The sequence below is a fragment of the Mustela nivalis genome (assembly GCF_964662115.1).
Source record: "Mustela nivalis genome assembly, chromosome: 15".
NCBI lineage: Eukaryota > Metazoa > Chordata > Mammalia > Carnivora > Mustelidae > Mustela > Mustela nivalis.
In genome coordinates, this window is record NC_139034.1 from 34507358 (window position 1) to 34533150 (window position 25793).

General features: G+C 48.2%; 1 protein-coding gene across 2 annotated transcripts; it reads right to left on the reverse strand.

The window, feature by feature from the left end:
- Positions 1–5015: 5015 nt before the first annotated feature.
- Positions 5016–25793, reverse strand: SERP2 (stress associated endoplasmic reticulum protein family member 2). Of its 2 annotated transcripts, XM_082701452.1 has the most exons (4): positions 25660–25793; positions 25320–25437; positions 20592–20664; positions 5463–7124 (listed from the first exon to the last, which is right to left on the reverse strand). In XM_082701452.1, exons 2-4 carry the CDS (start codon positions 25401–25403, stop codon positions 6991–6993), a joined length of 291 nt encoding a protein of 96 aa, XP_082557578.1. In that variant the 5' UTR covers positions 25404–25437; positions 25660–25793; the 3' UTR covers positions 5463–6990. The 2 variants fall into 2 exon arrangements, with proteins under 2 accessions (XP_082557579.1, XP_082557578.1); XM_082701453.1 differs by lacking the exons at positions 5463–7124; positions 25660–25793 and adding an exon at positions 5016–5456 and having other exon boundaries at positions 25320–25582.

Consider the following 25793-nt stretch of genomic DNA (forward strand, 5'->3'; position numbering starts at 1 on the left):
ACGGCATCACGGTTGGGGGGTAGGATTTTGAATGTGAATTGTTTTTTCTTTTCCTTTCTTTCTTTCTTTCTTTTTTTTTTTTTTTTCCTATGGAGTCCCCACCTGTCCTGGGTAGCAATTATTATTATATTATTATATGGTTGCCAGCAATGATTACATACATAATTGTATGCATAGATGTAATTACCTACATATATAATTTGTATACATTTTACAGTTTTTTCAAAGCGATGTCACATACATCATATCATTTGCTTCCCACAACAGCCCTGTGATGTGGGAGGGCAGGATATCTTCAAATGTATGGCTGTGGACATCAAGGTCGGGAGCCAAAGTGAAGGGCAGAAGCCGGGGCAAGAAGCCAGGGGCCTGACTTCCGGGCCTGGGCCATTTCTACAATTTAGTCCTATCTCCCGCCGCTCCAGTCTTGCCAAGAGTATGTGTATTCATCAAGAGACTACTATTTGCTGACTCCTGTGATCATTCATTTCATGAACAATCATTGAGCTCCAGGCACTGGTCTGTGTCTGGAATGTATAGCCGTGAAATTAACACAAAACAAACAAAACCAGTTCTCTCTGTTCATTAGGATCAGGCCCCTGGGAAGGGCAGCGCCATGATAGAGAGCTCAGATATTGGTGCTGAGCCCGTCTGGGTCTGAATCCCAGTTCCCTCCTTCACCAGCAGTGTCCTCTTGGGCACATTTTTCCAACCTTCTGAGTGTCAGTTTCTTCCTGGGTGAGTCAGGGATAATGATGGCACCTACCTGAGGGGCGTTATGTGAGGAGTCCACGCACGGAAAAACAAATCCCTGAGCGGTATCTGTACACGGCAAGCCCTCCATCGGTGCTCGCTGGGAGTCTACTGACTGGTTGGGGAGACTCAAAAAACCAGAAATGTGTTGAGATTGTAAAATGCTTAAGAATGCTTTGCAGTTGGGGCTGCCTGGGTGGCTCAGTGGGTTAAGCCACTGCCTTCAGCTCAGGTCATGATCTCAGGGTCCTGGGATCAAGTCCCACATCGGGCTCTGCTAGGCAGGGAGCCTGCTTCCTCCATGCCCTCTCTCTCTCTCTCTCTCTCTCTCTGCTTGCCTCTCTGCCTACTTGTGATCTCTCTCTGTCAAATAAATAAAATCTTTAAAAAAAAAATGCTTTGCGGAAAAATTTGGGCCATTTCTCTTTCTTTCTGGTATAATTATTTCTTTCTGGTATAACTATCAAGAGCAACCCCTTCCATGCTTACAAACATCCCGGCTGGGGGATGAATGCCACGGTCACCTGCCCAGACACAGAGCGAACTTACTTGGAGCTCCCGTCTGTGAGCCAGGGACAGACAGGCCCTCAAGGCCTAAGGAGTGCCGTGAGATCTAGAAATTTAGAAAAAGGAAAAGTGATGGCTAGAAAACTGCCCTCAACAGAACACGGAGTCTCACAGTCTCACCACATGCTCAAGAAAAGGATGTGTTATGGCTGAAACAGTTCTGCAAATACCCATGTACGCTGCTGTCTCCCCATCTTCCCTGCAGACAGGCTGGGCCATGGGACTCGCAGGGACCAATGTCATGGTGAGCTAGAAGTGAAGGGTCCCCTCTGGGCCAGGGCAGTGAAGACTGTTATCCCTACTACACCTCACTTTCAGTGGCACAGTGACCTTGGGTAGTGACGGCAGCGTAACCTGGACTACACGGACACTCCGTGAAGGGAAGCTTGGCCAGCCCGCTCCAGCCAGACTCATGTGAGAGAGAAGTCAACGTCCAATGGCTGAGGGACTGAGCTTTCCAGTTGTTACCCCGGCATGGCAGCATCCGGATCTTAAGCAAGAATATTCCTATGTTTGCAGAGGATCAGAACTGCCTTTCAGCAAAGCACGGCTTCCTTCTCTTCTGGACCAGCGAGCTCTTTCATCAGTGCGCTAGCCTTCCCAGAGACAGTGTTTGATCTTGAAGTATGCTCTGGGAGGTCGAGTCCTGGAAGAAGCTCTTAGCCTTCCCACCATGCAGGCTTCCCTCCTACAGAGCTCCTGGAGTCAAGTATGAAGCCACTGTGTACCCCTCTCTGTGATCTACTTGAGACGACAAAGGACACGCAAGACCTGGGGCCAGATAAGACATCGAGTCTCATTGTCGCTGAGCTCTGCAGAGAAGCCCAAATGCTTCTTTGGAGGCGGGAGAAACTCTTGTGCAAGGTTGCTGCACCGTTAGGTTTGGGGAAACTGCTGCTGAGTCCCCGCTTTGGCTTAAATGAAGTCAAAGCTTAAACCAGTGACTGTTTCCCAAATGCTATTGGGTGGGTGGGCAGCTTCAGAATCATGTGGACACTAAAAACCAATACATACGCATCTGCCCTTCTTCCCAGGAGACTGAGTCTCAGCTGAACCCGCAGTGGATTCCAGCTTTAAAAAACAGCCATCCATTGAACACTACATCAAAAATTTATAATGTACTATACGCTGGTTAACTGCACATAAAAACAAAACAAAAAACAGACATCCCCACCCCAAGTGATTGTGAGGAATGGCAAGTGATTGTTGACAAAGGGAATGTGGTGTTTATTTCCCGTTATTTCAATGAATTCAAGGGGTTTAGTGTTCTTTTGTGGGATCTGCCGAAGGACCCTAATGACCCAGACAGAATGCTTATAGGCCATAGAAGGTATTGATGGGCTGTGACTGGTGTGACTCAAGTTCTTACCAGAATGTAAAGTGAGATGCAAACTTTCTTACCTTGTGGGACCTGCTCATCTGTCTCCCGCAAAGGGCTTGTTTTTCTGCCCCAGGAGCAGGGTTTTCAAACTGTGGGTTGGAACCTACTCTTGGGTTATAAGACTTGTTGAGCAGGGTGCATTAGAGAAGTTAAATGGTCCAAGGTGCGGGGGCTGGGAAGAGCGCATGACATATGTTAAGGGTAAGTGTGGTTCTAGAAAACCTGTTTTGGTGGGTGTGTTGTACTTTGGGCTGCCATGTATCTCTGACTATGTGTCACGGCACAAAATGTCCCTAAGTCTCGGCTGGACAGCATAAATCAACCATGACCCTGATTTACTTGGGGCAGCTCCTGTCTCCTCTTTCAGAAGGGTGACAGAAGAAGTCACCAGGGAGGGCAGACAGTCACATACAAGTACTTCTGGGAGGCTACCTGGAAAGTAATAGAAAACCAATTTGTGCATGATCGCATAGCTTGGGGAGATCGTTTGATCTCAGGCAGTTTTACCCATAGCTGCTGACTCAGCCCACCACACCTGTCACCCGGGGACCACTGGGTTTATCTGGAGCCCAATCTGGCTAAATCTCAGTTTCCCTTTCCTTGAAAGAGAGATGATCGCTCCCATGGACTACTACTACTGTGGAAAAGACCAAACTAGTATTGGTGGAAGACTCCATCCAATAAAGGAGGCACCCCAAAGACAGGGCCCAGTCACGGCCTTTGCCAGTGGTTTGGTGGGTATGCTGCTCTCAGGGCAGGAAGAGCAAGGCCATACTCAGATCAGGTCTGGGCACTGTGGGAGTTAGAGATGGCGCAGACGAGAGCACAGACCAGGTAAACCTGACATCAAGTGGCCTTTCATCTTCCAGCCTCTTGGCAGGAGCCCTAAGGTCTGATCTTTCAGACCTTACGCCGTGACCTAGAAGGGAGCGGGCAGCGGAGCCAACAGGACGAGGGGAACCAACTCGCAGAGCATCTCGTGTGCACCCTTGTGGTGGCAAGTGTCTTCTGTCGGCTTGGGAGGGGGTTGGGGGGGAAGCGGTGAGAGGAGCACAAGGGTGGGGGGCTTTCCTGGGGTTGCTAATTTTGGAGCAAGCCTGCTCCAAAACCTTCCCCCTTCTCAGTGGGAATGAGAGGAGGAAAAGGAGGATGGGAAGGAAAGCAGGCCTTAAAGAAAATCCCTGAAGGGTCTGGGGTGAAAGACTCCAGTGGACCCACCCCCCCCCCCAGCCCCCAGATGTCCTGGCCACTTCCGTGTTTAAAGCTCTCATAATATTCAGGAATGAAAAAAACTGCCAAGAATGCAGAGATGGAATTTTAAAATGCACCCCAGGCCTGTTTCAATTTGCAGGGTGAGCATCTCCAATCCTGTTGCTGATCTCTGTGGCTGCCCCTAGGACTTCCTTAGGCCTCACCGAAAGTGGAACAAAAGGGCACGCCTACTAGCCCCTACCTCCCTCCCCTCTGCCCCACCAGGATCGGTCTGCTTAAGAGCATGCTTGGGGTGCCTTTGCTTCTTGGAGGGCGTCAAAACTCACTCCCTCTTTAGCTGGGCTTTCTCAGGATTGTGATCCTCAAGATTTTGAGTGCATAAGCCTCACCTAGGGAGCTTGACAAAACATTAGTCTTAGTTCCGCCTGTAGCACTTTAAATTTGGCAGACTTGAGGTGGAACCCCAGAGTCTGCATTTTGAGATGCCCTCCACTCCCCCTCCACCCCGCTCATGCTGGGATGTCAGTTAGAGGCAGACCACACTTTGAGAGGCTGGCCAGGGAGGGGAGGTTTGTACCCACAAGCCCTGGGTCTCACCCTCCCAGCCTTGGGGCTGACCACCCAGAGTGAGGTGGGACTCACTCCGGGATTCCTGGCCGCCTGTGCTCCTCACTAGGGCAGGGCTGGGACCTAAGGTTGATTGATTTTCATAAAGAGGCCTCAGACATCTGTTCCCCACCAAGTCCTCAGGCAGACAAAGAGGTGATAACAGCTAATCGAAACTTAACACTTTGTAGGTGCCTTTTTTGTGTTGAAACAAAAAAAAGAACAAAGAAACCCCACAAAAACCCCCTCAAAAGATCAAAAAATTTAAAAAAGTGGAATGGGTGGAAAATCCAAGGTTATTAGAGCCGCCTGGGACTTCATTCTGGGCAAAAGCCCTGAAGGTAAATCTAGCTCTGGTTCCCCAGATACAGATTCCTGACCCTGTCCCAATCCTCTAGCCCAGTCCCCCCCCCCCCCCCACATTCTCCCAACCCCACCTGGAGCTATGCTGGCATTTTCTTCACTTCCATATTCTCATGGTAGCCCACACATGGTGTAAGGTTGAACAAAGACATTTATTTGCAAAACCAATTCCCAATGGAGGAGGGGTTGTATCCACAGAAAGTAAACTGGTGATCATTCAGAGACCACATGCATACATCAGTGAAACCAAGGGCCAAACCAGAAAACAGTGTGCTGCTGTGGACACCTGGGAGCTACCAATCTCGCCAACAGAAAAGCAAAATGTCCTTTCCGCTCCAGAACACGGATGTACCAAGATGTCCTGTGAGAAGGCAATTTGGTCTGACATCCACGATGAAGTGATCAGGGAACAACTGAGGGAGACTTTTTTTCTATTCTGTGTGTCTTGTTTGCTTCCCACAGATACCCGGCTAAAAGCTTAAGTGGTCCTCCGCCCTCCAGAGAGAGGGGCAGTGTCAAAGCCCCGGGCCTCCTCACATGCCCATCCTTATGCTCTGAATGATCTGAAAGATAGCTGAAAGAGGAAAACAAGACAGACAGCTCAGGTACCAGGCAGCACGCAGCCGGAAACCCCAGCCCATGGTGAGCCCCGCTCCTGCCGACCCCTGGGCCCTGGACGTGGGAGCATACAGCTGATTAGATATTTCCTAACAAGGAGTTAAGTTAACAAGAGGTCAGTGAACTTCTTTAAAAAGGAAGCCTGGCTGGGTTGGCTGATGGATGCCTCTGGGATTTAGGGATAACTCCTGCTAATTCCATCAGGAGTGAAGGCCAGAATTCCCTCAGGCATGTAGGGCTATGGCCCCCCCTTCCCCAGAAGGGTTTGGTGGCCGCTGGGGAGAGGGGGACAGGGCTCTTTCCATACGGGCACTGCACTCATTTCACCATTTTACAGGTCAGTGAGGCTGCCTTTTCAAAACAGCGGCGACCTGGAAAACAAGCAGCCCCTGAGCTGGAAACGCGGGCCAGGTGCTGGGAGCAGATGTGCCAAGCGTGGGGGCGGGGGGTGGAGGGCTGGCTGCCTGGAGCCCTCAATGCAAGATCTCGGGGCTGCCTGCACATGTTCTGCAGGACAGCGAGCTCCCATCCTAGCCACACTGGTTTTATCCTGCGGGGGGGAAGGGGGGGAGCCTGAAAGCCCGCAGAGGATTCCAGGCGCCCTCGCCTGTTTTGCTAAGAGCTGCTTCCTCAGCTCCCCCGGCCTGGTGCTAGCTCTCGCTGTCACATGCGTCCCAGGAAAGTCAGGCTCAGCTTCTGTTCTACACCCTCTCCAGCCAGCAATGTTGGTCAGTCTTGAGGAGGCCAACGGGAATGAAGGACACGGCAGCTACCCTGTGTGGCAGGATTTTTTTTTTTCCTGACACGAAGCTGGGTATCCTTTCCCTGAGTCCTGTCTAAACACAGAATACACAGGAATGCAGCTGAGAGGCCGCAGGAAAACAGGCTCTCTGGAGTCCTCAGGAAACGAGCCGTTGGCATTTCATCATCTAACATTAGTGAGCAGCACTGTGGGCCGAATACTGTGCTTCAGGTGTACAAAGACTAAGCACACAGGGCCTTGGGCAATCTTTCTTGGATAGCTAGACTTGAAGGAGAGATAAAGCATGAATGCATTTTTTTTTTTTCCTGAAAAACAAAAACAAAAACCCCAAATCCTGCACACATCATCACTATTCTCCTAAATTGGATTGTCCCCAAACATGACACAATGGTAATTTTTCATAAATGCTTGGTGTGACCCTAATGAAAAAGAGTCATTGATCTGACTTCACTGGAGCAGTGCCGTGGAGTCTGTGCGTGGCGTTCCCGGGCTGTACGCTGGGCTCTCATTTCTGCTTCTGTCTTCTTTGTTTCACTATGACCATCTCTGCTCACCTTTCTGGTGTCACAATACCAACCTGCAATGGGCCCTCTTCCATTATGATGTTGCTACAGACCCAGTGGAACACGGAGGCTGTTAGAATTACGTGGAAAATTAAAGCGAGCCCGCTCTGGGCGAAGGTCGGAAGGGCTCTTCTCCAGATACAGCGAAGAAGGGATTTCGATATTTAGTTCTGGTTGTGCTCAGAGGTCTGCTTGGCTGCTTCTGGGTTTGGGGATGCGTCCTGATGGGAGAAGTTGCTACCTGGGTGGAAAAGTACCTTACGGACATGGCGGGCAGGTCTGTCCTCCCCTCCCAAGGCTGACAGGGAATAAAAATTAAATAAATTTAATTTAAAAAAAAAAATTAAGTAAATTTTTCCATCTTCCAGCCCAACAGAGTGCTGGGAGGCGGCTGTAATATTCAACTACGTTAGGGAAAAACTGTTTACATCTACCACGCCTCATGTTTTGTTCCTGGGATCAGGGAAACATCCCGAATATTGACAGACAAGGGTGCAGTGAAATGTTAGGCTCAGATGGCACCAGGTCTTCACTGGAGGGCCGTGTGACAGACTGGACGAATAATTTAACCATTTGGCGTTTGTTTCCTCTTGTGTAAAACGAGGACTGTGATGCTTGCTGTGCTGCTCTAGGGATTAGAGGACACGACACAGACGAAGGCTCTGCGTGCATCGAGGACTCGGTGCACAGGGCTCGTTGCTAATACTCCCATTCCTACAGGAATGACTGCTTCTTCTCCACGGATGAGCAGGAAGCCGGGAGCTCAAGTGCCCAGGACTGCCTACGGCTCTCTAGAGGTGCGTGCTTTGCGAAATTCCTGAATAGTTCTGAGCCCTGATTCCTCTATTTGTACACCTGTAGGTAATACGGATCTCAAAGGATTACAAGGAATAAATATCATGACCTAAGCAAAAGAATCTGCCCGTCCTAAAATGCTTGAAAATGTTATTTCTCCCTGAATTTTATCCTTAGACGAGAAATGGAGGTCGACAAATAGGAAACAGCCTGTGCTTTAAGTCCATCATGCCCCATTCAGTTAATTCATGACTTCAAAAGTGCTGGGTAATGATAAAACCACCCAGTTCTGTTTAAGGACCGGCTGCAAATGTTTCTAAAGACTCTCAGACAAAAATCTTCTAGTTTCAGAGTCTCCACACTTGTATTAAAACTTACCAGTGACTGAATCTGCTTTAAGAACTTATTAAAGATCACTCCTGACCCTACTGAATCCATCCATTAACATGTGAGAATCTGACGGTCCTTCATAGGGTTACAGGTGACTCTGAAATTGAACACACTTGGAGAAATGACGTTGAATAAAGTTTATCTTAAGCTCGCCATTTGCCTCCACCTCTAAGATAATGGAGAGATGGCTGTGTTTATTATTCCTTTTTCAGTTGTAATAATGTCTTTAAGAAGCCTTCGGCATTCTATACCAATTACTGTAATTGTAGTTGTCTGTGGCTGCCAGTAATGACCCGCAGAGCAGCCCCGGGCTTCCAAGTGCTGACTTTGCGAGGCAGCGAACAGGAAGGGAGCCAGCAGTGGGTTCAAAGTGGGAAAGGAAGTGGGGAGTCTGGACCCTGACAAGTTAATAACTTAACAGTGGGTGAACAAAGCTGAGAAAACAGCTGAGCAGGCTGTAGCAAAGGGGCTGTGGGTAAGCCAGACAGCAGGGAGGAGAGATGCCAAGAAAAGGAGGGACGGCAGGCATTCCAGGTCAGGGCATCTGGCCTTGGGCAGGTCGCTGAGGTTCAGAAAAATCCAGGCTGGAGCAGGAGCTGCAGAATCCCGGAGCCTCTGCCCTCTGCATCCTGTTTAGCTTCCTGATCGTCAGTAAACTCAGATAGTCCCATCTCTTATTTTATTTAACCAGCCCCCTCGCAATGAAATACTTAGGCTTTCGAATGCAAGCATCATTGACGCCCAATGGTCACACAAACCAGAACAATCCTCCTGACTCCACATCTGCCAACAACAGGTGCCCTCTTTTCCACTCTACCACCTTTTCGAGAAAGCTGTTTACACTCACTCCCTTTCCTGACGTTCAATCCCCACCTCAAGGCACGTCAGTGTAGCTTCTGCTCTCTTCAGTCCACTGAAATATTTCTTACTAAAGCCACAAATCTCCCTCCACCTCACTTAATCCAAAGGGCATTTCCCACCTGCTTCTTGTCTTCCTTCCCTAGGCGCCATTGTGGACCACTCCCTCCTTCACCCCTCTCTTCCCTTGGCCTCCGTGACCCTATATTCTCCTGGCTTCTAGTTTTCTTCCTTCTCTTTGGCTCTTCACATGCCATGGGTTTCGTAAGGGTCATTCTAACTCCACCTGACCAGTAAACGAGAATAATGATGTTCCTCAATGAGCATTCTGGCTTTCTTCTGTTCGTTAACATTCTTTCTCCCTGGGCGACCTCACCCTAGCCCACAATTTTAGTTGGCACTTAGCTTTGGATGACTCATCTGTGGACTGTACTGCCAGCTCTGACTTCTCAGAGCTCCAGACCCACACCTCCCACTATCTAATTGAGATCTACACATAGGTGGCTCAAAGACATTCAAACGCAACAGAACCTTCTCATGCTCACCTCCCACCAGCAGACTTGACATCGCTATCTTCCATCTTATATGTAAACTCAAAATTCCATACTCCTCCTTAACACCCCAGCTGATCACCAAAGATCCAGGGACTTGACCTAAGTATCTTGCAATTATGCACCTTTCTCTCCTTGCCTCTGGAAACTACCCTAGTGCAAGTTACTGCCATCTTCCCCCAGACCCCTGCAATGCCCTCTAACTGGCCTAATCTTGCTCCTCTTCAATCCTTGCTCCATACTGTAGCTAGTATTATTCTTTAAATGAAAACAAATATGATTGTGTCATCCCTGTGTTTAAAGTACATCAAAGCTTCCTACTGTCCAATCCTTGATGAGGCTTCCATGACCTGCGTATCCTGGCCTTATCAACCTGCTTGGGCACAACTTGTATTACTCTTCTTTCTCGGGGTAATCCCTCGTGTTTTCAAAAGCCCTCTGCTCTCACCACAAGGCCTCTGCAAATGCCATTTTTTCCTGTCTTTAAGATTTCTCCCGCCCTGTCCTATGGCTTGGTTTTCCCTTCTAATCCAAAAGTTATTTCTGTAGGGAAGCCTTCTTTGACCATCAGAAGCATGAATTCTCAAACCCACGTCGTGTGTACAATAGTCTCCTGAGGACGCATGAAAACAGAAGCTGGAGTTTCTAATCCAGTGGGTCCAGAGTGGGAAATGAGAATGTGTATTTCTAGCCAGGTCAGTCACAGGTGATGCTGAGGCTATTGGTCCAGGGACCACACCTGGAGAACCGTTTGCTCAGAGGATGCCTCTTGCGTTAGATGCTTTCCCAGTCTTACATGCCTCTCCTTCAAACACTGTTACGGCTGAAATTTCATATATTTCAGCATGACCACTTGATGAACTCATATTGCTTTCCCACTAGGCTGTAAGCTCCAGGAAAGCAGGGACCTTGATTTTTTTTTTTTAAAGCTGTAGTTATTTATTTAAGAGAAAGAGAATGTGAGTGAGGGAGGTAGGTGCAGAGGGAAGAGAATATCTAAGCAGACTCCTGCTGAGTGTGGAGCCCTACATAGGGCTCAATACCATGATCCTGAGATCACAACCTGAGCCCAAACCAAGAGCTGGATGCTTAACCAACTCAGTCAACCAGGCACCCTGGAACCTTGGATGATTTTGCTCCTGACTATACCTCTGGGCCTAGCTCAGCTCCAGGCACATAGTAGTTCCTCAGTAAATACTTATTGGAGGAACAAAAGGTGAATAATTGCAAAGAGCATGGAGGAAAACATGTATTAAAAATCCCTGGGGTGCCTGGGTGGCTCAGTCATTAAGCGTCTGCCTACGGCTCAGGTCATGATCCCAGGGTCCTGGGATCGAGGCCCACATCGTGCTCCTTGCTTCATGGTAAGCCTGTTCTCCCTCTCCCACTCTCCCTGCTTGTGTTTCCTCTCTGGTTGTGTCTCTCTGTCAAATAAATAAAATCTTAAAAAAAAAATCCTCAAACAATTATTTTGTGGACCAAGAGTCAACAGCAAATGACCACTTTTAAATTCCAATGTTGCAAGAGCTTAGTCTTTGGAAGGGAAGGAAAGTCATGAAAGACAATAAACTCCTTAGGTCCTGGGACTATGTCATCCCAACCCTCTCTTACCCTGGGGACTGACCTATCCCAATAATTGGGAGTGCCAGAAGGACATGGGGATGACAGGAAGGGATCCCCCAGGAAACCATCAGACAACTAGACAAGAGGAGACTGCCAGAAAGCTGCCTTCCTGACAAGTGGAAACTTCAGAAGGCCACTTTTATTGAAAATAAGGTTGAGGAGAAGCGAGATAAAAAGAGTTACTGAGGAGAGAGATTGAGATGGCCCAGAGGAATATCATTTAGGAGGGTAAGACAACTCTAGAAATGACTTAATTCTGATTATTTTTCATTTAAAAATAATAATAAAAAAGAGCTGGTAAGAAAAAGCACAGGTTCTGTGAGAGGCAAGAAGGAAGGTCAAGAAATAAGATATTGCAAAGGTGGGTCATTAAGCTCTCAGGAAGGTTCAGTACAAAGAGAGTCAAAGGTAGGATACTATTCCCGATCCCTTTCCCAGTAGCTTCTCCAGAGATGGAGAAGAGGGAAGAGAGAGAAGTGCCTGGGATACACGAGGGCAGAAAGGCACTATGGGAAGAAGGGATATTATTAGCAAAGAATGGGATGCCCTCTATCTCCAATAAAATGGCAGACAGCAGAAATGCTCTTCTGAGCGGCAGACCATACACAGACCCAAATGCTCCATGGGACATAGGGCAGACGGTGGCACAGAACGAGGGAGTTCGCAGCTCACCTCGTGGGAGCCAGAGACATCTTTTCCAGAGTGTCCATCTCAGGTCCCGAGGCAGGAGTTCCTGAGCAGAGGAATGTCCTCAGTCCTTCTCCAGTGGTGAAACAGAAGGGCTCCTCCAGGCCTGCTCAGTCCCTCAAGCCTTCTGCTGGCCAGTCAGCCTCAGAGGATGTGACAACCATTTTGGGTGTCACAGTTTTGAGATCGTTCTGGAGGTTTCCAGGAAAGGCCGGTGTTTACTGGTCGACCTGAAGACATGGTGAATTCAAGTCTGTCCTGGAGCAAGGTCCAGAAAAGAGTAGGGTGATCGGGTGACCGGTGGCCTAGTCAGCAAGCAGCCCATGGCTGGGTCAAGGTTTTATCCATTTGGGAGCAGACCTAGGATGGCCGTGCACCTGGAACCTCTGGCAGGGAGAGTAGGACATGTTTTAACAGGAGTTGTTTTCAATATGCAGTTGTAGACTAGAGGTCTAAGGTTGGTGAAAAACTTCCACTTGGTAGTACTTGGGGAGAAGTGGTGAGAGAGAAGGCAGGCAGGGTTAATAGGAAGTGGATGGGTTTAGAGTTCAGGTTTGGGTAACAGCTCCCTCATGCTTTAGCTGTGGGATGTGGGCTGAATTCCTCCATAAGCCTCAGTTTCGTGATCTGGAAAAATGAGCACCATAGCCTTTTTGTAAGGATTATGAGACGAGAAGAAAAAGGTACATGTAAGGCCTTGTGTTGTAGTAAGTACTCAGGAAATGGTAGCCAAAACAGCTGTACAAAGAGGTCCTTCTCACTCTTATCCGCTAGTTTATAAAGATTTCTTTCTAGAAATAGAGAAGAGGATCCAGCTATCCCAGCAGAAGTGACACCACCGACCTCTGACTGACAAACTGTTCCTCACCTGTCCAGGGGGAGCTGGGTCTGCCACAGCTTCCTCAGAACCTCAGAGCTATCTATCCTCATACGAGTTTTCTTAACATAACCCAATAAAGTCACTAGAAAGGTAAATGCTTTCTTTCTCTGTAAGCTTTCAGAATCTTGGTCAGAACCTTGCTTGGGAGGCCAAGAGGTGGGGAGACAGTGTGACCAAGGGTCATTGACATAATGACAATAGCAACAAGCTCCTAAGGTCCTAGGAGTGAGAGGCCATCCCCACATCTTTTAAGAATGGGAGAAACAAGGGTTAGCATGGGCAGAAGTTGGGCAAGGCCACACGGCTAGTAGGTGGCAGAGCCAGGTTAATCTGGGGAGCCTGGCCCCGGAGCCCGCACACACATAGCTTGGCCCTTTCCCTCCTCCACACCGTTCTTAACAAAAGCCGCCCATTCTAGGGAGGGTGGGGGTGCTGGGTCTTCCAGAAACAGAGGAGCCTTATGTCAAGGGAGACAGTTGGACCACCTGGAACATGAAGCTTGGGGAATAGGAGTGGTTCAGGCCCAGCTACGAACATCTCAGGGAAGCACTTCTTCACATCTGTTCTGAGGAGGCTGCCCTGAAAAACGAGCCTGGTCTGTGACACGCTCTCACCTCCTCCTCCCCTGAGCCCCCAGCACGCAGAGTCCCTGGAGGATTCAGGAGAGTGTAGTCTGTTAAGTGACAGACAAAGGGAATGTCGCTGCCCACACACAGTGCGGCAACTCACAGTTCACGTGCCTGATCAACCTAGCAGGCCCTCTCCTGAGAGGCATTAGCTCTGTCGTGAAAGACCAGCTCTGGGCCAGAGCAGTTTCCTTGCTGATATGCAAAGAGGGTCCAGATATCTATTCCCTTCCTGGTATGGAAAAATCAGAATATCCAGCAACACAAGAGGTACCCTGTACACACACACACACACACACTCCCTCACAAATGCGCACGCGCACTCACACACACACACAGGTCCCACTTTGACCAGAACAGCTACTCTTTCATTTATTTCCCTCTAACATTTGAACAGAATTCAGCTGCTCTTTTTTTTTTTTAAAGGCTAAAAACCACTAGTCTAAATGTTTTCCTCTTCAAATACGCTTAATTTTTTCTGATTATAAAAGTAATACATGCTCATTGACAAAACTGGAAAACAGAGAAAAGTCCGAAGGAAATAGCAGGCATTGGTTAGTCTTATTCCCCGAGAGGTTTCCCTTTGATAGGGGATATAAGCTCATCACTTTCGAGAATACCCATGCTTCTGTAGCCATTAAAATTCTCTTAATCTCTAATTAGGAAATGAATATCAGGCTTGGCCAGAGCGAGAGGAATAAAATTGAAATTAGGAATATGTGAGGGAGAAATAGTCTGAGGGAGGAACCGGGACATGGCTGGTACATAAGAGTTTCTCCTTGTGAGTCAAGGGATCATGGGAATGAGATGACGCCTCCAAGAATCCACCGGAAACCTCAGTGAGGGGAAAGGATGCGGAAGGGTATGGCCATGTTGCAACAAGTGCTGCCTCAGACTGCTGCTGTCAATGTCCAGTTTCACACCAGGGCTCGGAAAAGGTAAATAATGCCTCAGGATCACAAGATACGTGTATATGCTGACTCACCAACCAAATTGTCTGAACAGCCAACAAGTTAAGGAAAAGACCTAATTTCATCGAATCCAGGAGGCTTCTAGTCAAAGAGGAAAGCTGAAAATGCCGAAGATGGTTGGGTTATCCTGCCAACACCGTGGCCCGAACGTTAGCAAAAGCCTTGGCCAGGAATGGCAAAGATGAACACTGGACTCTGCTGTCACCTCCTGGTTTAGGGCGAACGTGATTGGTCACCTGCAGCATACTTTCCCCAGAGCTCGACTATGGCCTCCCAAGCCTTCCCCATCAGGCTCTTGAAGTTGCTAAGGACAAAGGGGAGAGGAAAACCCCAGAGGCCTGGGTTGGGAGCCACAGGCAGAGGTGACTAGCTTCACTAGTGCTCTGGGACAGTACGTCAGGACCGCAAGTGTCTCCCAGAGATAGCTGTTGGCCTATCTGGGTGACAACATCTCTGCCGCCTCAGACAGACATTCTGGGTCACGCTTGTCTCTGAGTCTCCAGATAACAACAAGCACTCCTCAGAAGCTATCACACGGTTCTCAAGGAGGCAGGTTTGCCACTGGGGACCAGGACAGTCAGGATGAGCTGTTTATCTGGAAAGAGCCCCACTGCCTGTAGAAATGGAAGATATTGTTTTTATAAACCAGGGAGAGAAAAACACAGCTAAGTCTCCAAGCTAGGGAGGGGCCTGAATCCTCTGGGCTTCAGTGTGCATCTGGGGTCCTTGGAAACCAAGGAAAGACAAATCCCACCAGTTAAAAAGGCCCAAGCCAAACCAAGTCCCAGGCCAAGACTTAAACGAGAAAAATTTCTGGCTTATTCAGAATCACCCTCAGAGGAGACTCAGAACAGGTATTCAGCTGAGAAACGGGTTTTAGATTTCTGACAGAATGTATATAATACGAATAACAATAGTTACCAAATTAAACAGAACAAAGGACAGCATGGCCTGAGATGTCCAACGTGGAGAATACTGTATCTCAAAAGAACACACTGTTCCCAAAACTTTTGTGTCTCACAAAGAAAACTCCTAGAGCCAAACAGTGGTGCATTCAGGTTGGGTTAAGGAAATGCAACTTACATTTTATTTCTGATATGCAACTTAAAGTACAACCCCCTATTCATTGATTTCTGCATGTGGGGGGCTTCCCTTTTCCATCCCTCTTCCTGTGTGGGCAGGTCTGAAAGATTCTGATGCTTTATTATCAGAAGAGAGTCTCATGAACCCGGGGGGGTTATCACTTAAATTGCTCACACTCATCCTTGGAGTGGAGAGGGAGGGCCTGTTGCTTTGTGAAAGATCAAGACCAATGCGAGGGGCTGAGCCTGGACGGAGCAAAGGCAAATGGAAGCCAAATACCACCCCCTCCAACCCCCTGGTGGCATAACCATTCTCCATGATGGCTTCCGTGAGGGCACTGATGGAAGCTGTAGGATTCAAGCTTGCTATGGGTGAAGGGCTACTAGTTTCCCTCTCTGATCACAAAGGAAATCGATAGGGACAGTAAATCATGTGTCCAAGGTTGTCCAGCTGATAGCGAATCTCGGCTTTGAACCTACATCTGGCACATTCCAGAACTATCCCCCCTCTCCAAGGCCTCTTAACCTCTTAGCCTGTTACAGCCAATTGGTCAGGTTTCAAAGAAGTGTCTTGCCCAAGAGTCCTTTTGCAATCATGGAAAGTGGAAATCTACCTACTCTGAAGGGGGTGTATTTAGAGAGCTTCCTCCAACTCAGGTCCACGGGACAAGGTATTAGGGTTTCCAACCCGGGGCCTGAGCTCAGGGCAGCCCCAGGAGGTCTGGCGCCCTTATCTGGTTTCCTAGTGAGGGGGTGGGCGTTCGCCGGCTGCGTGTTCGTGCCAGGGGTCTCTGGGCGTCTGCACTCTGTACCCTCCCCACTTTACTGATTCTTCTCCCCCACTTCCTTTTCCTTATCTTGCTCTTATCAGCATGGCAGGCACGAAAAGCATGTGTGGAGAATGAGGAAGGCCACAGCAAAGAAGCAAGGGGTCAGGACTCCCCATAGTTAAGGGGCCCAGTAACCTCCTGGAGGTTTGGGAACTTGTTTTTCCACATAAAATGGAGTAAGGGTGGCCAATAAGAGACCATATACCCCAACGCCAACATGTTCCCAGTCTGGATCCTTTCCTACAATCTAGCTAAGAAAGCAGAGAAGATGTACGTTCCTGATGATTCGCCTGACCTGAATATTTATTTACCCATCCTAGGTACGCCGACACTATTTCTAAAAAGAGCACTTTGCCCAACCAATCATTAATAGAAAAACGGGTTAACAGAGTGAGGTAATGCGCGCGAGTCTTTCAAGAGAATCAGATCCATGATCCACACCTTCATTAATCTTCGAAGATTCCGTAAGTTTCCTGCATAAAAACAGACACACCAGCAACGTGGACCAGCAACAGAACCACCAGCCACGCGGATTCAGAGACAACAGTGACCAGGAGCTCCAGTGACCCCATCCCTGAGGCGGCTCAGGACATGAAGCAGAGGAGCTGCCTGGCTGGACTTGGGGCAGAAACCGCCCTCCTTCCCACACTGCAGAGAACATGCCGGCCCTGGAACCCTCGGAGGGAGAAACTCAAGAGGGACGGGAGGTTCTGCAAGATGAACGGAATCGTGACTCGTCCCAGGGAGGTGGCCACAGGGATAGATCGGGAGGAGTTATTGCGCTTTTCATGACATGCTTGGCTAGCGAAGGACACGTGCCAAGATAGAAGGAAGGGCACGGTACCAAGGACAAGTTGGGAGGAGTGACACATTTCTGTGAGAACAGTGCCCGGCTTGAGCAAAGGCTTGCAAAAAAAAAAAAAAAAAAAAAAAAAAAAAAAAGTGTCGGTAGTGGATGATGCTTAGTTACGATTTGAAAAGAGATGAGGCCCCTGACTTAGGGATCATGGTAGCATGTTAACGGAGCACAGAGAAAGTAAGGTGACCCAACTCCTGACTAGGAGAGCAGGGGTCTGAAAGGGGGCGGGGGCAGGGGGCTGTGTCCTCTCAGTAGCTTGACATCCACATCTCCGGGCCCTGCAGCCTCCCATCCCAGGCCCCTGCACAAACTCACAGAAAGGATCACAGAGCCAATGTATTTAATCCCTGGAAAAACGAATGAAGGCTGGGAGAACTCTAAAAGATTGTTGTCAGCAGATGTCCCAATTTACCCAGGGGGAAAAAGACACCGTTCCCACTATATAGACCAAGAGCCTGGCAAGACTATAATTAAAATGTAATTTAGAGAAGGTTTTTAAGCCCTTCGAAAAGGATGAGTATTGAGAACCAACGTGGGTTTGAGAAAAACAGACCAAATCACTTTATTGACTCAATCGCCTCCCCCCGCCCCCCACAGGCTAGCTAACCCAGCTGAAGCAGTTAATGTGTATCTTGACATCAAAAAAGACAACAGTATTGGCTCTGGATCTGTTTAGTCCCTGAGAACCCCAGCTGTGGGATGACTAGGCTCATGGATCCCTACGACTGGGCTCTGGCCATTCTTGAGCCTGGCAGTACTGTCTCGAGCTATTTTGTCCTTTAGTGCTCACCCCAAACAGCCCTTCCTCTGGGAAACTTTGCCCTCTGCCTGGTGTGATTTAGAAGTCCCCACTGTAGTCTGGCTGTGTGCATTCTCCTCCACTCACAGGTTGGAATCCTAATGTCTAATGGGATGGCCGTAGAAGCTAGGGGAATTAGCGGGTGGCTGGGTCATGAGGGGGGCAGCCTGGTGAATGGGATCAGTGCTGTCATGAAAGACACCCCACAGAGCTCCCTCACCCTCTTGCCATGCGAAGATCCCACAGGAAGATACAAGGAGAAATGACCCTCACTCGGCCATGCGGGCACCCCGGTCTGACTTCCTACCCCCAGGACTGTGAGCATGACGTTCCGCTCTTTACCAGCCACCTAGCCCGTGGTGTTCTGTCACAGCAGTCCACACAGACGGAGACAGTCCCTTATCCGTGCCCGCCAAGCACACTGGGCACTCCGCTATCACATCACTCAGCCCCCAGGTACAACAAATGGCTTCCTTATCTCCCCCTCACCCCGCTCAGTGCCTGCAGCCTTCCGGAGGCGTCTGTGTTCCCAGAGCCCGGCACTGTGCCAGGCCCACAGGGACCCCCACCACATGGTGACGGTTTGCATGAGTTTTGCTGAGAAGCTCAAGGTCAACCTGAAGGGAGTTTTCTCTAAATGCGTTCCGTGGGCTTCGCCATGCTACACTTTTATCAGTGACTTGGAGGAATAGCATGTTTTCAGAGACCGTAAAGCTGGCCAGGAAAGAGGATTAGATAAAAGGCTCAAGGTTCAAGATTGAGCAACGTACAGGCTGGCCATAAAGCCTGAAAATGGAGATTGCCTTTTTATATAGATTTGCTTCTCTTGATATTTGTGCGGCACGTTTCCTTTGTTCTGTTTTGGTGTGAAAAGCAGAGACGGGATCATCGGAGGTGATGTGTGACAGAGGAATAGGCATGCAGCTGATGGAAACATGGCATCAATGCACCGAATTCCTTGCAATTTTCTACACTGCTCTGAACTGCATGTTGCTGATGAAGGTGATACACTGACCATATCATGTAATGTCACTGACCAAATCATACATGGTAAGATTGGCAAGCCGTTTATGGTGTCTGTTCTTCTATATTTCTAGACTTAGTGGCTACTCTGTAGAAAGACAACTGACAACCGACAATAAAATTTTAATAGAAATACTCATGAAGCTTTGTATGAGGTCTCAGAGAAGTCAGCTGGGTATCTACAGTACGGGGTGTATCTGGCTTCATTCACCATCCTCATGTCCACAAGTCCGTCCAACCACACTGAGCACGCACTGTGTGCTAGATTCTTACAAGAATGTACAGATTTCCTGGACAAAAAAAACACTGCCTTCCCTGAGCTTGTGTCCCAGTGGCAGAAAATGGATAATAAGTAAGCAAATGAGATAATTTCATATGTTGATGAGGGCCACGAGTGCAATAAAGCAATGTGTGATGGGGATAAAAGACAACTTGGTTTGGGGGGTGGTGTGTGGAGATGCGTTTCTGAGCTTGCAGGACGTTTATGTAAAGAAGAGCCTGGTGGCGCTAGGTGGGTCATGAGCTCGGTGTGAGTCTAGGATGTGCTGTGACCGCTGAAAATGAACCAAAGCTCGGGCCATATTGAGAGAAGCGGAGTGATAGGATCAAGGGCAGTAACAGGCCTCCTGCCTCTGTAGCAGTCACACCATTTCTAGACCCACTTCTGCAGCTGCAAATGCTCTGTATGAGCTCTGTAAGAGTGTCATGGAGTGTATCCAGAAGAGGGGTCCAGAAACCACATCTTATGAGGCGAGGCTGGGAGAAGTAGGGGAGTTCATTTTGCAGACTTTAAACTCATCTTTAAAATAATCTGAAGATTCAAGATGTTTGGAAGACAATGAGGCCATGCCTTGTGGTTTTAGGAGTTCACACCTGAACTATTGAGAAGACGGCACAGTGTAGCTCAAAAGAGGGGGGATACCTCTAACAGAATTAGAGCTATCCAGAAATGGAATAGGCTTTTTGAAGAGGTGAGCCCTCTACCCTCAGAAGTATTCTAGCAGAGGCTGGGTAACCTCTGTTAAAGATGAGGGATCCCCATGTTGGGTAAGGGATTCCTTTCGAATCACATCACTGGGAATGGAGTTCAGTTTTGTTTCTTTAAGATCTTGGGAACCTCCGAAGGCCTACCTTGTTAGAAGTGACCTCACTTCTCCTCACTTAGCACTATTTTCAAGACCCAACCCATGGAGAAATTACAAGACTCCCAATAACAGAATTCAGCTAGAAACAATGCATAATCCTTTGTTCAAACCTCTCCTGTGTGTGTGTGTGTGTGTGTGTGTGTGTGTGTGTGTGTGTGTGTGTTTACACATGAGTGTAAGCAAAGTTCTCTGAACTTACCACCTTCCAGTACGAGGGGACTGTATGTTGAGGCACAGGTCAAAGGCACAGATCTATTTAGGAGCTCTGTGGCATTTCCTCTTAAGGAGAAAGCCTCTCCCTTTCTCTGGAATCTGGATCTATCTCGGGCAGACAGGTGCTCCTGTTCTAACTGCCCTTTTTAGGCTATGCTTCCACACAAAGGTTTAACTGAACTCTACAGTGTTTATAGCCAACTTAATGGCTCAGTGTAATCATTTTATGATTATGATTTGATAGTATATCAATTCTGTCTCTATTCGTATTTGCTCTGCTAGACTAGAGACCAAATCAAACCCTGCTGAGAGGAAGGCTTCAGTCAGCGATTAACTTGAATCCCAGGCCAATATACTTGTCTATTTACTTGTGAAGTGTGTTTCTGAAGGACAGAGCAGAACATGGGCTGTGAGGTCAGTGAAAAACCCATACCTGAGCCACAGACAACAAAAACAAACAGTGCCAACAGCCATGGTCCCACGGGGTATTTCTCTTCTTGCGGCCTCTGAAAAGGAATGGAAAGGAAGATTAGGTTCGTTGATTCGGGAAACATTTGTGGGGTATTACTAGACACCACTAAAGGCTGAGACGACTCACATTGAGTGAGACAGATCCAATATCAATGCCCAGTGGGCAGACACAGATGAAGAAATTCAACTGTAAAGGGTCCAGATAGGTATGAAAAAATTCATCATGACCTTATTTATGCTCTTGTAACTCAGTGAACATGGTGGGCTTAGCTATTCTGGGGACAGATGGGGTAAAAATACACAAAACAATTGAGTGATTCAGGAGCCCCAAATGATGCTACGACAAATCGCTTCCATGTGTGGAAGGCACACTCTACACCAGGCTCTCTCCCAGGCAGTCTACGACCCCTGTTTCCACCACCCACAACGCGGTACAAGGCAAATTATCATCTCCGATTTGTAGCTGGGAAATGGACCCCCGAAGTTTGGGAACTTGAGCAAGGGTTGGGATTTAGGTCTGCCCCATTAGAGAACCTGGGTGTTTTCCATTAAAGGACTCATCTTTAATTCCCCGTATCTGTGGATTCTAAGTAAGGTCACAGAACAGCCATTTTCTCAGAATCTTCTACGTGCCAAAAAAAGTTGGCAAGTTGGTGCCGTGGAAATCCTTGGAAAGGCAGAAGCCTCCCAGCAACCATGAGTGGATATGCGAAGGAAGCAGCATTTTGTAATAAAGCTCCTGAACCTCAGCGAAGCTTTCTCGTTGGTGAAATCTCCGCATTCCCTGGGGAGCAGAAGGGCACCACCGTGCCCACACGAACCCAGAGCCCTGCATAGCTTCTGCTCCCCTCCAACCAACTGCACAGATGTATTAAAACCACCATCCACAACCCCTCCCAGTCTATTGGCAGGTAGGGCTTGGTCCTTAAAATCAAATCAGTCAATGGAAAAGCTGTTTTTGGGGAGAAGCATCCAAAAAAAGGTGGTGAATTTCTCAAATAAAAAGGGAGAAGTTGGAGTCAAAAAAATGGAATAATTCACTAATGCTTCCTCACATGGGTGAGCCAGAAACAATCTATCACCAGTAAAAGTTAGAGAACTCATTTTATTACAGATAAGGCGATGGTCCTTTGGTTCCCAGCTTACCCATTCCACTCTGAGAGCCTCCTGTCCTCTACCTCGAGTGGGCTCACTGACCACTTACATATTGCCATGCACTTTTTCTTGTCAGTGTCTAGTGTGTATCCATTTATCCTCGTGATCATATGTGTACTATCTGCCTCTCTGCCAGACTGTGGGCTCATGAGGGCAGCCACCATGGCTCTTCCCTGTTGCAACACACAGCAACGCCTGGCTCAGGACTTAAACATAGTAGGGGCTCAAGGAGTGTTCATTAAAGAATGAATAAGCATATGAACTTCATTAAATATGATTTCATAGGTCAAGTAGAGTAGAGACAGGGTCTAGGAAGGCTATTGTTGTTTTTTATAAATACTTCCTAACTGGTTATAGGGTTGTCCCTGCAGCTCTCTTACTAGAGAAGTGTAGGTTAAAGTGCTAATGGTCAGCGAGCTCTAAAAGATGAAAACCCCTCAGTGTGTGTCCTTGACAAGCTTGTATCTAGCACCGCTCTTGCAGGAAAGAACCATGCTGCAAGGGAATGGCAGCTGCTCTTGACCACATGAGGACAAAAATCAGTCTTATCCAGCTGCATAACTTTACCCAGAGCTGTTCTGAATCATATTTTGGCCTTTAACACCAGATCAAGGGCATATCAAGTAAATAATCAAGATATTAACTGAAGTTACCCGAACGGACTGTGGCACTTACCCCTCCCCACCATCTTCACTAATGCCCTAACAATCTGTCACAGCTGACCAGAAACCACAGCTCTGTTGCTATCATCCCACCGATGCCATATAAAAAGTTCATTTCACTCTCACTCCAGCAAAGCCAACAAGTGAATTCGGGAGCCTGTCAATGAATGACTGGTCTAGCGTGTATATCAAATGGAGTCCATTGTTATTCCTTTGTAGAAAAACACAAATTATCAACATGAAGAGCCTGGAATATACAACACAAAAATCTGTTGGATGACATTTTCCAGTGAATCAATATTATTTGGGGGACTTGCAGAGCTCAAGAATGGCAATATATCCTTTTTCTGAGAGCTTTAAGTTCCTCTTTTTTGGAAGCAGTACCCAGCACAATCCCATTGGGGCAATGCACCTACGGCTCAATCTGTCGCTGGGAAAGGTAAAAAGAGCAGTAGAATCCTGCAAATGACATGGTTCATTTCAAACAGGAGTTTGCAACTTACTTAGGCTTTGGAATGTCAGAGGCTGGCTTTCCCTGTGCTTATACACCAGCAGGGTAACTCTGAATTCTGAAGTTTACATACCCCTTCGTTCATGAAGAAATTGCTACTGTGTAATTACAAAACGATTATTCTATTTCTTTGTTTCTTGGATTTATCTGCTATCTGGGAGAATAATATTCATGCCATAGCTATTAGCTAAGGAAAAACTGAAACATCTGCATACAACTGAAGGGACTTATTTCTGAATGATGATTCTGAATTTTCAGTTATAATCTGTTCACATGTTCCCCAATCGCATCCTGAATAGGTTATCCCTTCAAGTTACATCTTTCAAAGTATAATTGTGTTTGACCTGCAATTAGGAAAATGAGATTTAGGATTTAGAGTATTTCCTTTTGAAAGAAAATTTCAATTTTCTATTTTGATGCTGTTCTGTTTACAATAAAGGTAGCCGAAGAGCCCTTCTAACCACCTGAAGATAAACAGAGATTGTGGCTTGGTTTGGAAAACTTTCATTACACATGTAATAGGGCCGTTTGGACACTCCCACCCCAGATGCCAGGCACATTAGAAGGGCCCACTCCATGGTCTATCAGAACCTATTAAAATTCATTCACATCATAGATTAAAGAAATCTGAATGTAGCTCTGGAAGTTTACTTCAGTGGAAATGGGGGTAAGTACATTTTCTAGATATTTAAACATTATCCCCCAATTTTAAATCTTCTTATTTTGAAGAAAGTAACTTTCGCTTTCCCCTAGTTCTCACTTTCCAATGGTCTTACAAAGCTCCACATGGCAGTTGTTGAGTTTACCAAGCCTAATGGATACATTGGCTTTGCAAACCAGTTCTAGAATTGCTACTTTTGCAGGCCATACTTGTCAACCTTCAGTTAATAACTTCCTTAATTCTTTGTTTCTTAGTTCATTAAAAAGAACCATGGAACCAAAGATTTTTCAGCACATCAGCTAATCTGTATGGTATCTAGGACAAAGTGATCTCCTAGGGATATAAAACCCTAAGTGGTTTAATATCAATTAAAATTTGTTTTCAAGGTCAATTGGGATAGCAAGATTTTTTTATTATTTATTTATTTATTTTGAGTAAAAACAAATAGGAAAAAGAGATCTAGGTGAAAAGTGTTTTTGATTTAATAGTGTAATTGCATTTTACTGCTCAGTCACACCTAAACAATCTAACACCCAAAGAGAGAATTTCAAGCATAACTTTTAAGTCTCGAGCTGTGTATACAGCTCTAGGCAGAGCTGAGTTTGATTCTAAGGTTTCTCTGCCATGGTACTGCTTGGTTTTGTAGGAATTCTGCTGTGATGATAGCAGTTCTAGCTTTTTGCTCAGTTACAAACTAGCATCATTTCTTTGGCTAAAAGGAATTGCCTCATCAGGTCTGCAAACTTTTCCAGCCAAACCCCAAGCTTCAGCTGGACTTTGCTTATGTGTCTAGGATAATAGATTCCAGGCGCCTTGGCTCATGGACTTGGAGACCAACACTGCCCAACAACTCATCCCAGGCATGCCTCTGAGAATCCAAAATCACGGGCCTGGCATTTTCTCTTGAAGATCTTCTGTTTTGCTAAAAGAAAACCCTGTGTGTAAGGCCCAGATTTTACATTAGACTCCAGTGATAAAAACCTTTAGTCTATTCTCCAGAGTTCTGGATCATACCATCAGGACCCGCCAGAGCTCACAGGGTGAGTTAGAGGAATGTTGAATTTAAACTTCATTCTGGTGGTCAGAGGCCTCACTAGGGAAGAGGCGAAGGAGAGAAAGGAGGGTGGAGGGAAACATGGTTTCCCACTCTGGGCCCTTCCAACTTATACAGCCCCATTACAAAGGGGCTGGAGAGAAAACCTTATCGTGGTGGGAGTCTGTTGAGGGTGGAGGGCAGGGGTCAAAGCCTGGAAGGAGGTGATGATCAGTGGCCTCCATTTACTCATTCATTCACCAAACGTTCTAGCACCTACTTCCGGGCCCCATGTCACGCAGTTGGTTTAACTATTCCTTAAGGATGTGACTTTCCGTTTTTCCCCAGAGACAAAGGCCCCATTTTCTCCTGGGGAGGCTCTTGCGAGCCTCCGTGGTAACCCCAGCAGCCACTCCCCAAGGGGCCCACCACCACCCCGGCCCTCGCCGCCCGCACGAGCACCGCGAGGTCCTCGCCTCCCAGAGCCCGGCTCTCAGCGCCCACGCTGCGGGACCCTGCGGGAGGGGCGGGCTGGGGCCGGGGAGCGAGGAGTAGAGAGGCCGGGCCCGGTGCCCGCCACCCGCCCGGCCGGCCCCGCCCCGCCCCGCCCCAGCCCGCTCGGCCCGGCTCAGCCCCGCTCTGCCCGGTCGGCGCCGCCCCCGCCTTACCAGGGTTTTGGCTACGTTCCCCCTCTGGGTGATGTTTTTGCTGTGCTTCTCGTTGGCCATCCGGATCCGCTGTTTGGCCACCATGGCTTGGGCGCTAGGAAATGCTCTCGACTCCTACCTGCAAGAATCCCCCCGCGTTAGCCCCCCGACAGGGCCGCGCGCGTCCCGCCCGCTGCGGGCGCTGCAGGTGGCAAGGCGCTGCCCCCGAGCCCCGCGCACCCCGCTCCCCTGCCCCCAACGAGCCGGCTCCAGAGAGAGGCCAGAGCCCGGACGGAAGTAATCTTTCATCTCAGGAAACCCTTTCCTACTTCCTCGCCATCCTTCCGGTCCCCCCTGCTACCTAACCAGCGCGGCCCCGAGGCTGGCGCTGCCGCGCGTCCTCCCCGCACTGGGCGGCCGGAGCGCAGCACGCGGAGCCGCTCGGCCCGGGCCCCTGCTGCCGGGTGGGGAGCCAGCGCCCGAACGCGGCGGGTC

Bases quoted from the DNA above. Each gene is read 5' to 3' on its own strand.
- SERP2 (XM_082701452.1), bottom strand. From the start codon at position 25,403: ATGGTGGCCAAACAGCGGATCCGGATGGCCAACGAGAAGCACAGCAAA. The intron at 20,665-25,319 runs GTAAGGCGGGGG...ATTCCTTTTCAG, and splicing joins GGAACGTAGCCAAAACCCTG to AGGCCGCAAGAAGAGAAATA. The intron at 7,125-20,591 runs GTATGGGTTTTT...ATTCCCTGTCAG, and splicing joins TTTTGTTGTCTGTGGCTCAG to CCTTGGGAGGGGAGGACAGA.